Source organism: Chiloscyllium punctatum, chromosome 2, assembly GCF_047496795.1.
Source record: "Chiloscyllium punctatum isolate Juve2018m chromosome 2, sChiPun1.3, whole genome shotgun sequence".
Lineage (NCBI taxonomy): Eukaryota > Metazoa > Chordata > Chondrichthyes > Orectolobiformes > Hemiscylliidae > Chiloscyllium > Chiloscyllium punctatum.
The window spans coordinates 38,585,466-38,603,235 of record NC_092740.1 but is presented as its reverse complement, the minus strand read 5'-3'; the positions used below and the strand labels follow the sequence as shown (position 1 = coordinate 38,603,235).

The 17,770-nt window shown below is 41.1% G+C and overlaps 1 protein-coding gene across 2 annotated transcripts in view; it reads right to left on the bottom strand.

Moving 5' to 3' along the window:
- Positions 1-17,770, bottom strand: part of homer1b (homer scaffold protein 1b) — a 103,750-nt gene that overhangs the window by 45,963 nt on the left and 40,017 nt on the right. For both annotated transcript variants that reach the window (XM_072596162.1, XM_072596170.1), the window contains exon 3: positions 5,558-5,689. In XM_072596162.1, coding sequence (XP_072452263.1) covers positions 5,558-5,689 — 132 coding nt within the window. The remainder of the gene's footprint in view (positions 1-5,557; positions 5,690-17,770) is intronic.

Here is a 17,770-nt window from a genome sequence, read left to right as displayed (position 1 = left end):
ATCTATGGCATTATCTAGGTCCCTCATGATTTTATACACCTCAAAGGTCACCTCTCAGCTTCTTATGTTACAGGGAAAACAAAAGAATCCCAACCTATCCCACTTCACCTTATAATTCAAACCCTTCAGTCTCAGTAACACCCTTAAATCTTTTCTGCACCCTTTCCAATTTCGTAATATCCTTCCTACAGCAAGGTGACCAGAACTGCACACAGTACTCAAAGTGGCCTCACCAGCTTCTTGTACAACCTAAACATGACATCTCCACTCCTACACTCATTGCTCTTGACCAATGAAAGCAAGGATGCAACTTTCAAAGAACGATGTACCTGAATTCCTAGGTCTTTGTATTCATCAACACTCCCTTGGGCTGAACCATTAGGCTGTATAATTTATGCCCTTGTTCATCTTACCAAAATGCAAGACTTTGCATTTCTCCAAATCAAATTTCAGTAACTGGTTTAACCTGGATTAAGTGTTAGCCCCAGTTAACTAACCAGCTACAGCATCCTCAACAAGAGACTTTTTTTTAAACTCTCCTCAGCACAGAGAGAGAGACTTAACCATCAAGTTATAAACTCTACTAATCAGTTGATGCTATCAAAGAATTGGCAATTAGTACTAGATTCTAACGCAAGAGATTGACAAACTTCCACACTTACCAAACTGCTAAACTCCATTCTCAGCATATCTGGCAGCGTCTCTGCAGAGAAATCAGAGGTAACATTTTGGGTTGAGTGATCTTTCCTCAGGAGGAAATTTGAGGAAAGGTCACTTGAGTCAGAACAGTAACTCTGATTTCTCTCCATAGATGCTGCCAAGCCAGCTGAACTTTTGTCTGGTTTACAACATCCGCAGTTCTTTTGATTTTTCCCCTCCTTTCTCAGTAGGTTGCACTGTGGTATATGGATGTCGATGACCATCAGATTTTCTTCTCTCCCTATTCACTGGAATGCGGGCACCACTGGCTGGGACAGCATTTACTGTCTGTGCCTAGTTGCCCTTGCAAAGGTGGTAGCAAACTGCCTTCTTGAACCATTATAGACAATACTACAGGTAGAAGAATCTCAATACTGTTCGGGCCAAGTGGTGGTGGTGGGTGTCAAATCTAAGATTTTGACTCAGTGATGTGGATGGAACAGCAATGTATTTCCCAGTCAGGATGGTGAGCAGCTTGGAGGGAAACTTGCAGGCATTGGTACTCTTATGCATCTATGCCTTTGTCCTTCTAGGTGAAGTTGTGATTTTGGAAGGTGCTTTGACGAATTTCCGTACAATGGACTAAAGTATCTCTTTCTTTGTCGTAAAAGCTTGAGACCAAGTGCCCAAAACGTCACACAATACACTATAAATCACTAATTCAGTCTTTATAAAAGTTCACTATAACTTCCTTGCTCTTATACACCATGCCCCTATCTATCAAGTTCACAATTGTGCATACCTTATTAACCACATGTTCAACCTGTTCTGACATCAATTTGTGCACACATACCCTCAGGTCTGTCCCTCCCCTAACCTGTTGAGGTATTTTTGTTTAAAATATGACACCTCCCTTCAGTCTTATGAAACTAAACTACCTGACACTCTTCTGCTTTAAGCCTCATCTCCATAAGGTCATCCATTCCATCAGCCTTTGCCCTTTTTGAAGTTTATCACTATCCTCCACAGTTCACAATACTCCCAAGTTCCATGCTTATTCACAGATTTTCAAACTGCCATACTGAAGTTACATCACTGACATGTATAAAGAATAGCAGGGATCCAGTTGTGACCACAGAAAAACCCCATTGTATATGTATTCCAGTCAAAGAAACAAACACTGACAAGCACTGTTGTTTTCAGTTTAGCTAACTCCGTACCCACTCTTTCACTGGCCACTGTACTACATGGGCTTTAACTTGGCTGACAAGCCTATTATCTGACACTTGAACAAGTGTCTTTTGAAGTCCATGTGTATCACAAAAACTAAATTCCAGCTGTGTAAAATTCATTAACTACACCATTCACACTTTGGCAGAACTGGTAATTCTTTATCTTGTCACACTAGTGTAGCTCATTCTTATACAACTACTTTGGCAACATACTACACTGATATTAAAGAGTCAATTAATGTGACAAATTTTGCAGCAATCAAATTAGCAAAACATGCAGTCTCTTGACACCAACCTAAAAATCAAACTTACTAACTTTCAAGACTGTAGTAAAGCTATTAATTTGTCAATATGATAAGAAATTTAATACATCTCAGCTGGGTCTGAGAAGTGTCAGGCTGAATATTCTCTTAATAGAAATGAATTTATTTAAATTTATGGCATATTTAATTGGCTGATTTAAGTAACTCAATTGTTTCCATTTAACTTTGTTTTTGATGAAGGTCAGGATTCATAACTAGTGCAGTGGATTTGCATTAAACTCATTTTCCACCATATGTAATATGGGGGCATGTAACCAGACAATCGTCATTTTGGAGCTGGCTCTCCTGCTCACTTGCCTCTGTGTCACTGCAACTCTATACTGTACTCTCTCCTTTGGGAAGATAGCTATGCCAGGAAACCTTAAAAAAAAATTACTTGAATGTTTTGAAACTGCAAGCCCTCATTCGAGTCAATGGACCTAGTGTGGGAAAGTAGGTGGCAACAGAGTTTGCATGGTACAGACCTGATGAGCCAAATGGCTTCTTCTGTACTGTATGATTCTCTTATGCCTCGTGCCATTTGTTCATCTCCTGAACCTTTGCTAATTAGGAGTGTTCTGGGGTGAGAATTGGCTAACAGAAGAGCTGGGAGAATGGCCTATGGTGACTTGAGTTGGGATGCAGGAAAGCATGAGATGCTGTGGGCAGGGCTTGGGAAGTGGAAAGAAATTAGCGTTTTGTAAACTTACATTTAAAAATTTAATTTTGCTCACAATTATGATAATTTAAAAATAACTGCTATTTAAACTTATAGGTTGCATTCTTTATGACATTAAAAGGTCCTGCAGAACCAAACTAAACCAGGCCAGGTATTAGAACTAGAGGTAGGTGAGCACTTTGGGGACAGTGACCACAATTCGGTGATTTTTACTCTCGTGATGGAGAGGGATAAGTGTGTACTACAGGGCAAGAGTTATAGCTGGGGGCAGGGAAATTATGATGCGTTGAGGCATGACTTAGGATGTGTGGATTGGAAAAGTAGATTCCAAGGCAAGAGCGTAATTGATATGTGGAACTTGTTCAAGGAGCAACTATTGAGTGTCCTTGATAAGTACGTACCTATCAGGCAGGGAGGAAAGGGTCGTGTGAGGGAGCCGTGGTTTAATAAGGAGTTGGAATCCCTTGTTAAATGGAAGAGGGCGGCCTTTGTAAAGATGAGGCGTGAAGGTTCAATAGGGGCAATTGAGAGTTATAAGGTAGCCCGGAAGGACCTGAAGAGAGAGCTAAGAGCAGCAAGGAGGGGACATGAAAGGTCCTTAGTTGGTAGGATTAGGGAAAACCCTAAGGCTTTCTATAGGTATGTTAGGAATAAAAGAATGACTAGGGAAGGAATAGGTCCAATCAAGGATAGTAATGGGAAGTTGCGTGTGGAGGCTGAAGAGATTGGGGAGGCGCTGAATGAATACTTTTCGTCAGTATTCACTCAGGAACAGGACATTGTTGTCGATATAAATACTGAGGCACGAATAAGTAGAATGGATGGCTTTGAGATATGTAGAGAAGAGGTGTTGGAAATTCTGGCAAGGGTGAAAATAGATAAGTCCCCTGGGCCTGATGGTATTTATCCTAGGATTCTCTGGGAAGCAAGGGAGGAGATTGCAGAGCCATTGGCCTTGATTTTTGTGTCCTCTTTGTCGACAGGAGTAGTGCCAGAGGACTGGAGGCTAGCAAACGTGGTTCCCTTGTTCAAGAAGGGGAGTAGGGATAATCCTAGTAACTATAGGCCAGTGAGTCTCACTTCTGTTGTGGGCAAAGTCTTAGAGAGAATTGTAAGGGATAGGATTTATGCACATCTGGATAAGAGTGATGTGATCAAGGATAGTCAGCATGGTTTTGTGAAGGGCAGGTCGTGCCTCACAAACCTTATTGAATTCTTTGAGAAGGTGACTAAGGAGGTAGATGAGGGGAAAGCGGTAGATGTGGTATATATGGATTTTAGTAAGGCTTTTGATAAGGTCCCCCATGGTAGGCTACTGCAGAAAATACAGAGATATGGCATTGAAGGTGAATTGGAGGTTTGGATTAGGAATTGGCTCTCTGGAAGAAGACAGAGGGTAGTAGTTGATGGCAAAGGTTCATCTTGGAGTGCCGTCACTAGTGGTGTTCCGCAAGGATCTGTTTTGGGACCATTGCTGTTTGTCATTTTTATAAATGACCTGGAGGAAGGGTTAGAAGGTTGGGTGAGCAAGTTTGCGGATGATACGAAAGTCGGAGGAGTTGTAGACAGTGAGGAAGGATATGGCAGGTTACAGCGGGATATAGAGAAGCTGCAGAGCTGGGCAGAAAGGTGGCAAATGGAGTTCAATGTAGCTAAGTGTGAAGTGATTCACTTTGGTAAGAGTAATAAAAAGATGGATTACTGGGCTAATGGTAGACTACTTGGTAGTGTGGAAGAGCAGAGGGATCTTGGTGTCCATGTACACAGATCTCTGAAAGTTGCCACCCAGGTAAATAGTGCAGTGAAGAAGGCATATGGCGTACTGGCTTTTATTGGTAGAGGAATTGAGTTCCGGAGTCCTGAGGTCATGCTGCAGTTGTATAAGACTCTGGTGCGGCCGCATCTGGAATATTGTGTGCAGTTTTGGTCACCATACTATAGGAAGGATGTGGAGGCACTGGAACGGGTGCAGAGGAAGTTTACCAGGATGTTGCCTGGTATGGTAGGAAAATCCTATGAGGAAAGGCTGAGGCACTTGGGGTTGTTTTCATTGGAGAAAAGAAGGTTTAGGGGTGATTTGATAGAGGTGTACAAGATGATTAGGGGGTTAGATCGGGTTGACAGTGAGAACCTTTTTCCACGTATGGAGTCAGCTATTACAAGGGGGCATAGCTTTAAATTAAGGGGGGGTAGATATAGGACTGATGTTAGGGGTAGGTTCTTCACTCAGCGAGTTGTAAGTTCATGGAATGCCCTGCCAGTAGCAGTAGTGGACTCTCCCTCTTTATGGGTATTTAAGCGGGCATTGGATAGTTATATGCAGGATAGTGGCTTAGTGTAGGTTAGGGGTGCTTTGATCGGCGCAACATCGAGGGCCGAAGGGCCTGTACTGCGCTGTAATGTTCTATGTTCTATGTTCTATGTTTTATAATGCAAAGATCTGATTCACTTAACATTTTCATTTACAGTTGTACGTTTTAATGCAAATACAATATTAAGCTGAAAATGATATTGGATCTCAAGTTATGTATTACTGGCCATTTAACACATTAGTCATGCACTAGAAATTGGGCTTAAATTTGATAAAAACCAAATTGAATGCAAGTATACATGTGTTTGAGTATTTATTTGCCAAGATCTCTAGCAGTACAAGTTAAGAAATGTAACCATAAAAACAATTTACTATTCTATATGGTTATACTCACTTTAGTTAGATGATGCTCTGAGGAAAAACCGAGACCATAGACAGTATTTGCACGACTGTCTGGCCACTGACCAAACTTTTGAGATGTTTTTGTGAATGTCATGTTTGGAGTGATTGTGCTGTTGATTATTGCCTGAAAGAAAGAAAACACTATTGTAACATGAAATTGGATTTTACAAGCTGAAACCTTCAAACGAGATCAATGGCTCCTGCATTCCCAAATAATTTTAGACATGCCATTTAATTCAAACTAATTCTTGAAAATAGGCATTGAAAGGTGTGTGGGTTAGTTGTTCCTTCATCCCACGTGGAAGAGAATTGCACAAGCTGCTCAAACACTCTCTCTGTTGGCTATTTGTTTCCCACATTGAAAGAGGAAAACCCCAAAATCTGTTCATTGAAGAACAATCCTGTTGATACAAGTAATCAACAAGGGGCAAAGTGGAAAGTTTACAAAAAAGTTCCAAAATGTTAGTACTTCAAACTAAAGGAATACAAATCAATATGAATCTCATGGACTTTAATCTATAATGTCAATGCATGTTGATTGTGTCAGATGGTATAATTGTAAACTCAGACTAACACTCTTGGGATAGAAGTCAAATGTCTCCAAGGCAATTGGTAGAATTCAAATTAATTTATCTGGAATGGAAAATTAGCCTCAGTAATGGGGGCTTTGTAACTGCAATAACCATTGCAACAAAAAAAAGCGTCTATTCATTAATTCCCTTCAGGATAGGAAATCTACTATTCCTAACTGATCTAACTTAGATGCGACTTCAGAACCACAGAAGTGTGATCAACACAACTGCTCTCAAAGCCTCGTAAATATCCTTGAATTGAGTGACTTAAGAAAAAAAAAACATTCAGGAATGTGGACTTGAGTAATAAATGCTGGCTAGAATATCTTTGAGGTGATGGTGCAGGGCTGTCTTCTTAAACCACTGAAGTCCATTTAGTAGAGGTGCATCTACAATGCTGTTAGGGAGGAAGTTCCACGATTTTGACCCACTGACACTGAAGGAAGAATAAAATTTCAGAACAGTGTGTTGCTTGACAAACTTGAAGGTGGTGGTATTTCGATGTATCTGCTGCCTTTGTAGTTCTAGATCATAGTGGTCATGCAATTGAAAGGTGCTGTCTAAAGAAACTTGAGTGAACTTCTACACTGCATCTTCTAGATGGTACACTACTGCAACTGATCACTACTGGTCAAGGGTGCAAATATTTTCAGATGCAGTGCCAAAAGGGTTGCTTTGTTCTAGATGGCATCAAGCTTCTTGATTATTGTTAGAGCTTCACTCATCCAGGTCAATGGAAAGTATTCATTATGCTTAGAGATGGAGAAGCTTTGGGGAGTTAGGTGGAGAGTTACTTCCTACAGTCTCTGACCTGTTCTTGTAGACAGTTTCTGGTCAATGATAAACCCCAGATGTTGAGAGTGGGAAATTCAGCCACGGTAATGCCAATGAATATCAAGAATTGATGGTTAAGTTCTTTGTTGGTGATGGCTGTTGTCTGACACTTGTCAGTCTAAGCTTGTATATTGTCCAGGTCTTGCTGAAAAGTTTCCCAATTAGGGATAAGCAACAAATGCTGGCTCAGCCAGTGACACCCACAGCCCACGAACAAATAGAGAACACAGTCATAAAAGACATACTCAAATATTAGCGATAAATAAAAATGACCAATATATACTGCATAACTGCTTCAAACTTTAACTATTTGTTCATATTCACAATGATCGACTTTCTTAATGCTATCTTTATTCTTCTGAAATTCCAATGCACTATGACCTTTCCACATCTTAATTTGTATCCTTTTCAATGGTGCTAGTTAATTAACCAAACTTGTTTCTCATCCTCCAAATTTCTCTAAGTACCAAAGATTTGAAAGGGACAAATGTTTGACATATTGTTCTATCAGGAAGAGAGGCTGTCAATATAAAAAGAAAATTCCAATTTATATAATACATTTCAGGAAATCCCAATGCATTTTGTAAGCAAATGAAGGACTTTTGAACTAGAGTCATATGATTAGGAAATAAAATCAAATTGAACAGAGATCCTCTGGGTTCTCTCAAATAGCAATGTGATAAAATGATCAGATATTGTTTGATATATAGATTTACGTATAAATATAAAAGACTGAAATAACCTGTGCTCCTTTGAAATAATGCCATGGAATTTGGAACTCAAGCAGAGCAGATGAAGTCTCTACTTAATACTTTAGCAGAGACACAGCACTTTGGTCAGCCTGGTTTTTCTATTCAATTACCTTGAACTCAAGCTTATGGCCCAGATGAGTGTTATAAAATGAACCACAGTTGATATTAACTTCACGTAGTGTGCAAAGAACATAACATAGCCCAGAACGTGACAAATGGTACTACCACTCAACATCCAGGCAATTATAGTCTACACCATCTCCATTGGGCATTTTCAGCATTACCATCAACAACATCCATGGTGGCAACATTCACCTGAAACTCAAATGGATCAGACAAATACATATTGTGGCAGGTCAGCAGCTTGGCTTTGTAGCTAGTAACTCAGACCAGACTTCCAAAGTTTGTTCACCAGCTACATGCATACAGTGAAGTATGATGGAATATGACCAACTTGCCAGGATCAGTGCACCAAGAGGCTTATCACTGAGAACAAAGCAGCCTCTTAAGTGGCAGTTCAACTCCTTTATTCCCTTCACCACCAGCCCAATGGTAAATCCACTACTATCTACAAGATGAACTCAAGCAACTCAAAGATCATCACCAGCACCTCAAACACATGCCTTTTAGTGCCAAGTAAGGTGATTTCAGTAGTTGTAATTTGTCTTTATCATCTCAAGTATATACTGGGTTGGCTCAGATTTATCATAAACACAGGTTGCAGAAAATCCCAAATGCATACATTTGTAGGTATAATGTAATAACCTAGTATTTCACACACCATTCTAACTTGGAAAACCAATGTTTCATTACTGTGGTGGATAAAAACCTTCAAATTTACTACTTAATTGCATAATGGGCACACTTACACCACATGGACTGCATATGGCAGCTTAACAAATTTCAAGGTTATTTCAGGATGGGCAATAAATGTTGGCCGTGCAAGTGATACTCAGCCCATCAAGAAATTAAAGAAAAAAATCTGATGGAAATACTTAGTTTTTGAAGAGACATCTAGACTCGAAACATTAGCTTACGCTCTCTCCATGCCCAAATAGCATTTATTATTTTCAGTACAATTTCTTACTTGTTCCTTGTATAGATCTTTTATTTTATTAAATATGAAATATCAAGTGTATGAATGATGCAGTAGATTGGAATTGACAAGCATGCAAGATGGTATCTTACAGAATAAAGTCTAAGCACTTGCAGACATATCCTAGTACAAATATTGGAGACGAGCCCATCTCTGCTTAGCTGGCTCATCTACTTAAAAGTTTTGCTAACAGCTCCTTAATTTCCAAGAGGCACAACGTGCATGCCTTTCCAGTAGGACATTCTGCTTTATAAAGCTGATCAATTGAGGCCTGTAGCTGTGCACAATGGGAGGAGATGGAGGGAGTAACATTCAAGGATGGAGCTGGACAGTGAAATACATTCAGGACCTCATTAGGACCAGGCTGACAGGCTTCTTTGCAGTGTGTGGAGACAAGTGCACTTAGAGAAAACAAAGGTGATAAATAGTGCATTCCGTTGGTGAGGGTTTCAGTAAGAGGACCCCCCCCAACTGGCCAGCAGCCTGCATGAGTGAGCGAGTTCAAATGCTAGCTAGGGAAATGAAGAAGCAATCAGCAGAATCAATTCAGGCAAGTTAAAATGTTGGGGAGAACAAAAGAAATTCATCAAATAGATTCCTGGAATGCAGAAACTATCCTACAAAGTGATGGAGTAAATTCTACTCCTGGGAGTTTAAAATAATAAATAGCAATCTCTTTGGAATGTATAAAATTCTTGAGACCTAACACACTGAGGGGATGTTTCCCCAGGTTTGCAAGTTGAGAATAAGGGGTTCACAACCTCAAGAATTTAGAATCAGCCATTTAGCACTTTTGAGATGGAATTTCTTCACTCAAGGGGTGCAGACATTTGGAATTCTTTTCCATAAGCAGCTGTGGATATTCAGGGCATTGAGCATATTCAAGGCAGAGATTAGGAGTTTTTTTTTGATAGAGAGGGAATGAAAGCATATAAACTGAAAAGGACTAGATGGCTTACTCCCATTTCTTGTGATTCCTCAAGGATCTGTAACGTCTTTCTAAGGAATCAGTGAAATAATTTGAAATGCAAACCAAGTTATGATAGATGGACTATATAGCACAGATTGGGCTGGCCATTTCAACTAGTAGCAGACTACAAAGGTAGACAAATCATGCAAGAAGCAGGCTCACTGATTGCATGTGTAAATACCAGTTTCTTAACAGCATTAAAAACTTTTCATGCAGCACTTGGACATGAAAATTGCGTAGCGTTTATAATTTGGATTGGGGCCCATGATCATTAATCAACTGAGAGGGGAACTTCAAACAAAACAGTTCAATAAACACCTATCGACCGTAGCTGTTCAAAATAACTTCAGTGAGTGAGTTTAACAGCTCCTTGCAAAAGCACTGTATAAACTTCCAGTTTGGGGATGGAATTCACACAAAGAACAGAGTCATAGATTAAACAGGCCACAGTGACGTCAGTCAGAATCAAAACTGCAATACAAGGGTTGCACATTTCAGCTACAAGTTGATGGGGAAGAAATATGCAGAATAGTTGCGCTGATTTTTCTTCTCCCAAGAAAATCTCAACAGGAAATTGCAATAAACTCCTGTATTTCTGGGGAATACAAACTTCTTCAATATTAATAGAGTGCCTCATGAATGCCATTCACTAGTTAAGCTGCTAACAGCATATATTAACTGCTTTGTATTCATTGTTGTGTACTTTGGTGTTAAACTTCATATCAAACATTAGTATACAACCAACCTGCCCAAGATATTGAATGGCAAAGGAAGATCGTTGATTCAAAAATATAGCTAATTCAAAAAAATTGTACATTTAACAATTGTTTATCGTACAGGCAAGAATCAAAGTAAGTAATTTTAATTAAAGGTTCATATACAGCATCAAATCTTTTCTAAAGAAAGGCAAATTTTCAAACATGTGCTGTGTCATCATAGCCAAAGAATTTTTGAAGTGTAGTCACAGTTGTCATGTAGGAAACATGGCAACCAATTTGTACACTAAGTTTCAACAAACTGCAACATAATGGGTCCATCAGGCAATTTGTTTTAATCATACTGTTTGAAGGATAAACATCAGCAAGGATGCTGTGAATAACTCCCTTGTTCTTCAAATGAGTGCTGTGGGAGGTTTTTCAACCTCCTGCAAAGAGTAGACAAGACCTTGGTTTAATGTTGCATTCAATAGAGGGCATCTCAGTGCAGCACCGAAAGCTCAAGTTAAATTTGAACACCAAATCTTAAGTTGTAATCACATCCATGCTACTGCGCAAAAGGTTTTTTATCGCCAGAAGAAAAACCAGATGCTCAGATAGATTAAGGACAAACTTTGAAACAGAGACAGAGTGTGGTGTAAATGCAAAACTGAATGAGGGGGGAGAATTGTTACTGCTGTTCACATAAGGTGGTGCAGTGGGTTTTAGTACAAAGTAGGTAAGCGGTAGAAAAAAAAATCTCACTTTTTGGATTTACTTGATCATTAGGGGTATGCAATGACCTAATAGTCGCCCTGTCAATTCTGCAAAGTCCTCCTCACTAACACCTAGGGTCTAGTGCCAAAGTTAGGAGAGCTGTCTCAGACTAAAAAAACAACAGCTTGACATAGTCTGTAGGGTATGGTTCCACGAGAATGACTGTCCCAGGCACCACTATCCCCATCCCTGGATATATCCTGTCTCACTAGCAGGACAGACCAAGCACAGGTGGCGGCACAGTTGTATATAGTTGGGAGGAAGTTGCTTTGGGAGTCCTCAACAGTGACTCCAGACGCCCCATAACGTCTCATGGCAAGGAAACCTCCTGATTACCACGTACCATCCTCTGATGAGTCAAACTGGTTGGGCTCCTAAAGGGCATAGCTGCTAGACTAGGTCTACGGCAGGTGGTGAGGGAACCAAGGGGGGAAACATATACTTGACCTCATTCTTACCAATCTACCAGCTGCAGATGTATCTGTCCACAACAGTATCAGATAGGGTGACCACCACACAGTCTTTCTGGAGACAAAGTCCTGCTTTCACATCGAGAATAATGTCCATCATGTTAAATGGGACAGACTTCAAACAGATCTAGCAACTCAAGAAGGGGCATCCACAAGGCACTGTGGGACATCAAGAGCAGCAAAATTGTACTCCAGCATAATTTGTAACCTCAAGGACCAGTACATCCCCTCAACTAATACAATGAAGCCAGTGGATCAACCCTGGTTCAATGGAGAGTGCAGGAGGGCATCCCAGAAGCAGCACCAGGCACACAAGATGAAATGCCAACCTAAGCAGTAAATGATAGACCGAGCTCAATGATCTCACAACCAACAGAGCAGATCTAAGCTCTGCAGTCCTGCCACATCCAGTCGTGAATCGTGGTGAACAACCAGCCCACTGAGGGAGAAGCTCCACAAATAGCCCCATCCCAATGACGGAATAGCCTAGCACAAAAACGCAAAACAGCTCAAAAACATTTACAACAATCTTCAGCAATAATTGCTGATCAACCTCGGCTTCCTCCAGGTGGTCTTAGCTTCACAGATGCCAATCTTCATCAAATTCAGTTTGGTTCATGTGATGTCAAGATACTGCAAAAGGCTATGGGGCCCAAATAACCTTCCAGCAATAACACCGGAGGCTTGTGCTCCAGAACACACCACTCAATTCTTACAATAGTTACAACAATGTGGAAAATTGCTATGTTCTGTATGTAAAAAGCTGGGCATATTCAACCAACCCAATTACTGCCCCAGTGTACTCTCAAATCATCAGCAAAGTGATAGAAGATATCATCCAACAATGCTATTAAGCAGCACTTGCTCAGCATTAACCTGCTAAGTGAGGCCCAGTTTGGGTTCTGCCAGGGCCAATGAGCTCCTGACTTCATTAAAGTTTTCGTCCAAACATGGACCAAAGAGCTTAATTCCAGAGATGAGGTGACAATGACAACCCTTGACATCAAGGCTGCAAAGAAGCCTAGCAAAACTGGCATCAATGGATATCAGGGGACAAACTGTCTGCTGGTTGGAGTCATACGCAACACCTGGGTCACAGTTGTTAGGGGTCAGTTATCTCAGCTCCAGGACATCTCTACAGGAGCTCCTCACGGTAGTGCCCTCAGCCCAACCATCTTCAGCTACTTCATCGATGCTCTACCCTCCAACATAAAGTCAGAAGTGGGGTCGTTCAGCATCATTCATGACTCCTCAGACACTGAAGTCATCCATGTTCAAATGCAACAAGATCTGGACAATATTCAGATTGGGGTAACAAGTGGCAAGTAGCATTCGTGCCACACAAATGCTAAGCTATGACCATCATTAATAAGAGACAATCTACCCACCACACTTTGGCATTCAACGGTGTTACCATTGATGAAACCCTACTACCAACAGCCTGGGGTTATCATGAATTCATCTAGATTCACTACGTAAACACAGTAGCTACAAGAGCAGATAAACAGCTAGTAATACTGTGGAAAGAAACTCACCTGATTCCTCAAAGCCTGTCCACCATGTACAAGGAACAAATCAGGAGTGTGATGGAATTTTCCCTACTTGCTAGTTGAGTCCAGCCCTAATACCATAAGCAGCTTGACAAGACAGGCTGCTTGATTGGCACTGCATCCACAAACATCCGCTCCCTCCAACACAGACACTCAGTACACACTGTTGCTACTATCTACAAGATGCACTGCAGAAAGTCAAAGATCCGCAGACAGCGCCTTCCAATGCCATGACCACTTCCATGTAGAGGGACAAGGGCAGCAAATATATGGGAACACTACCACCTTCAAGAATGCCTCTAAGCCACTCTTATCCTGATTTAAAAACATATTGCCATTTCTTCACCGTCGCTGGGTCAAAATGCTGGAATCCCCTCCCTCATGGCATTGTGGGTCAACCCACAGCAGTTCAAGGAGGCAGCGCACCATAGTCTTCTCAACAGCAAGTGGGGATGGACAATAAATGCTGGCCAGCTAGTGAAACCAACATCCCACAGGTGAATTAAAAAACTGAAGAGGTAAGGGGACTGCCAAGTACTAGTTCATAAGTTTTTATGAATAATATATACCAACACTTCTAAGGCAAAAATACATGCATGTGTAACATGGAAGATATTTAGTAGGCCAATGGGCATGACAAGATGTGACACAATTGTGTATGTGGACAAGACCAATACTTCAGTAAAGTGATTATAATAACCAAATTCCAAAAAAACTGAAAATCAAACTAGAGGATATTCCAAATGAAAGTGATATGCAGGCACAAAATGACATCTGAACAAATTAGGACACCAAGGTGTACTGGTCCCCAAATCATTAACTAGGGATATAATCAGAGGTAACATGAACTTGATTTGAGTTTTTTTGATTAAATAACAGAGGAATGATGAAGGCAGGGTGGTGATACGTTGTCTATGTGACCAATGAGACAGCTAGGAAAAGGGATGAGGATGTAAACAGTGAGGGACGGACAGTGCGAGAGAGCGAGAGAACGGAGCTAAACATGTGGCTACAGGGTTGGTGCAGGAGGGAAACCTTCAGATACATAGATCATTGGGAAAGGTGGGACCTGTACATGAAGGGCGGGTTGCACTTAAAAGCTGGAGGAGCACCAATGTCGTGGGCAGGTGATTTACTCGAGCATTTCGGGAGGGTTTAAACTAGTTTGGCAGGGGATGGGTACCAGAGCTACAAATCGGAGGAGAGGGTAGTTGTAGAATGGACAGAAGTAGAATACAGTGTGTCAGGAAGGATTCACAGTTGATAGCGCAAAGGGATGAGTTAAAGTATGTCTGTTTCAATGCAAGGAGTGTCAGGAATAACAGTGATGAACTTCGAGCATGGATTGGTACTTGGAACTACGATGTGACCATAACAGAGACATGGATTTCACGGGCAGGAATGGTTGCTGGTTATTCCAGGGTTTAGATATTTTACAAAGAACTGGGAAGGGCGAGTAGCATTATTAATTAGAGAGTGCATCAGAGCTGCAGAAAAAGAGATTGTTGAGGAGGGTTTGTCTACTGAGGCAGTATGGGTGGAAGTCAATAATAGGAAAGTAGCAATCACTTTATTGGGAGTTTTCTATAGACACCCCAATAGCAGTGGTGAGCTAGAAGAACAGATTAAACAGCAGATCTTGGAAAGGTGCAGATGTAACATTTGTTAAGGGTGACTTCAATTTCCCCAAAAATTAATTGGAACCTTAGTGCAGATGTTCTGGATGGAGTCAATTTTTTCAGGTGTCCAGGAAGGATTCCTGACTCAATGCAGATTGGCCTTATTGTATTTGGTGCTCGGCAATGAGCTAAGCCAGGTGTCAGATCTCAGTGGGAGAGCATTTTGGTGACAGTGACCACAACTGCCTCGTACCTTTATCATAGCCATGGAGAGGGATAGGAACAGATAGTATGGGAAAGTATTTAATTGGGGGAGGGGAGTAAAAATTAGGAACAATTTTTCTATGAGAAATGCACAACAGGAGTATGGAGGCTGTTTAAGGAGCACTTGCTGCAAATGCTGAATAACTTTGTCCCATAGACAGCCAAGGAATGGTAAGGTGAAGGAACCTTGGATGGCAAGTGAAGAGGAGCTTCTTGTCAAGAAGGAAGCTTACTTAAGGTTGAGGAAGCAAGGATCCAGCACAGCATTACAGGATTACAGGAAAGAAGTCAAAAATGGATTGAGGAGAGCTTTGTGGGGGCTGGGAGCGAAAAAGCCTTCGCAAGAAGGATTAGGGAAAATGCGAAGGTGTTCTACACATACGTGAGGAATAAGAGAATGATCTGAGAGAGGGGAGGGCCAATCAGGGATAGTGGAGAGAAATTGTGCCTAGAGTCTAAAGGAGATAGGGGAGGCCCTAAATAAGACTTTTGCTTCAGTATTCACTAGAGAGGGGAACCTTGTTGATAGTGAGAACACTGTGGACCAGGTTAATTGACTTGAGCAGATTGATATTAAGTGGCTGGAAATTCTGGGAAGCATCAAGATAGGTAAGCCCTCAGGGTCAGACCAGACCTATCCAAGGTTACTATGGAAAGCAAGGAATGAAATTGCTATGCCTCTGGCAATGATCTTTGCATCTTCACTCCCCAAAGTAGTACCAGATGATTAGACAGAGGTGAATGCGCCACAAGGATCAGTGCCACCACAAGGATAATGGTGCGCCCACAGTTTTTTAAAAAATATATATAAATGATTTGAATATGAGCATAAGATGCATAGTTAGTAAGTCTGCAGATTATTTCAAAATTGGAGTAATGGACAGCAAAGAAAGTTACCTCAGAGTGCAATGGGACCTTGACCAGATGGGCCAATGGGCTGAGGAGTGGCGGATGGAGTTTATTTTAGATTAATGCGAGATGCTACATTTGGATAGATGTGCATTTAATGTTAAGGACTTGGGGGGTGTTGGTGAACAAAGAGACCTTGGAGTGCAGGCTCATTCCTTGAAAAGAGTCGCAAGTAGATAGGGTATTAAAGGCAGCATTTGGTATGCTGGCCTTTATTGATCAGTGCATTAAGTATAGAAATTGGAGGTCATGTTGCAGCTGTACACGACAGTGGTTAGGTCACTCTTGGAGTACTGCATTCAATCCCTGCTATAGGAAGGATGTTGTGAAACTTGAAAGGGTTCAAAAAGATCTAAAAGTATGTTGCCAGGGTTAGAAAGTTTGAGCTATAAAGGAGAGGCTGAACAGGCTGTGCAATTTTCCCTGGATCATTAGAGGCTGAGGGGTGTCCTTACAGAGGTTTATAAAATCATGAGGGACTTGGATAGATGGTCTTTTCCCCAGGGCATGGGAGACTAAAACTAGAGGCTATAGGTTTAAGGGGAGGTGGGAAAGATTTAAAGGGGACCTGAAGAGCAACTTTTTAACACAGGATTGTGCATGCACGGAATGAGCTGCCATAGTAAATGGAGGAGACTGTTAGAATTACAACATTTAAAAGACATCTGGATTGGTTTGTGAAGTTCCTTGAAAGTGAAGTCACAGGTAGATAGGATAGTGAAGGCAGTGTTTGGTATGTTTTCCTTTACTGGTCAGAGCATTGAGTATTGGGGTTGGGAGGTCACATTGCAGCTGTACAGGACATTGGTTAGGCCACTTTCGGACTAGCATGCAGAGTTCGGGTCTCCTCCAATCGGAAGGATGTTGTGAACTTTGAAAGGGTTCAAAAAGATTTACAAGATTGGAGGGTTTGAACTATAGGAAGGGGCTGAATAGGCTAGGACTGTTTCCCTGGGAGCGTTGGAGGCTGAGGGGTGACTTTATAGAGGTTTATAAAATCATGAGGGGCACGGATAGGGTAAATAGACATGGTCTTTTTCCTGGGCTGGGGGAGACCAAAACTAGGTTTTGACATAGGTTTAATGGGAGGGAAAGACTTAAAAGGGACCTAAAGGGCAACTTTTTCATGCAGAGGTTGGTGAGTGTATGGAATGAGCTGCCAGAGAAAGTGGTAGAGGCTAGTATAATTACAACATTTAAAAGGCATCTACATGGGTACATGAACAGGGAAGGTTGAGAGAGATTTGGGCCAAATGCTGGCAAATAGGACTAGATCAATTTAGGAAATCAAGTCAGCATGGACAAGTTGGACCAAAGGGGGTTTTCCTGTGCTGTACATCTCCAATCCCCAAATATTTGAAGTTCATCAGGAAAGCCTATTTGCTCAGTCTATGGATGGAAGATTTGGGTAAAGCCAGAATATTGTCAAATTTGGTAGCTTGCTCATATTCGGATAAAACAAAACAGAATTCAGGAATAAATACAAATGGCAACATAATGCTTACCTCTCAAATAAGTGGACAGTGAATTGAAATTCTGAACAAGTTCAATGAAACAATTATGTAGTTGTATTGTCACTGGACTAGCCATCCAGAAATATAGGCTAATGCTTGTAACATGGGCTTGAATCACATGATAGCAGATAGTGAAATGTGAATTCAATTAACAAATCTGGAATTTTAAACAAGTACTCATTG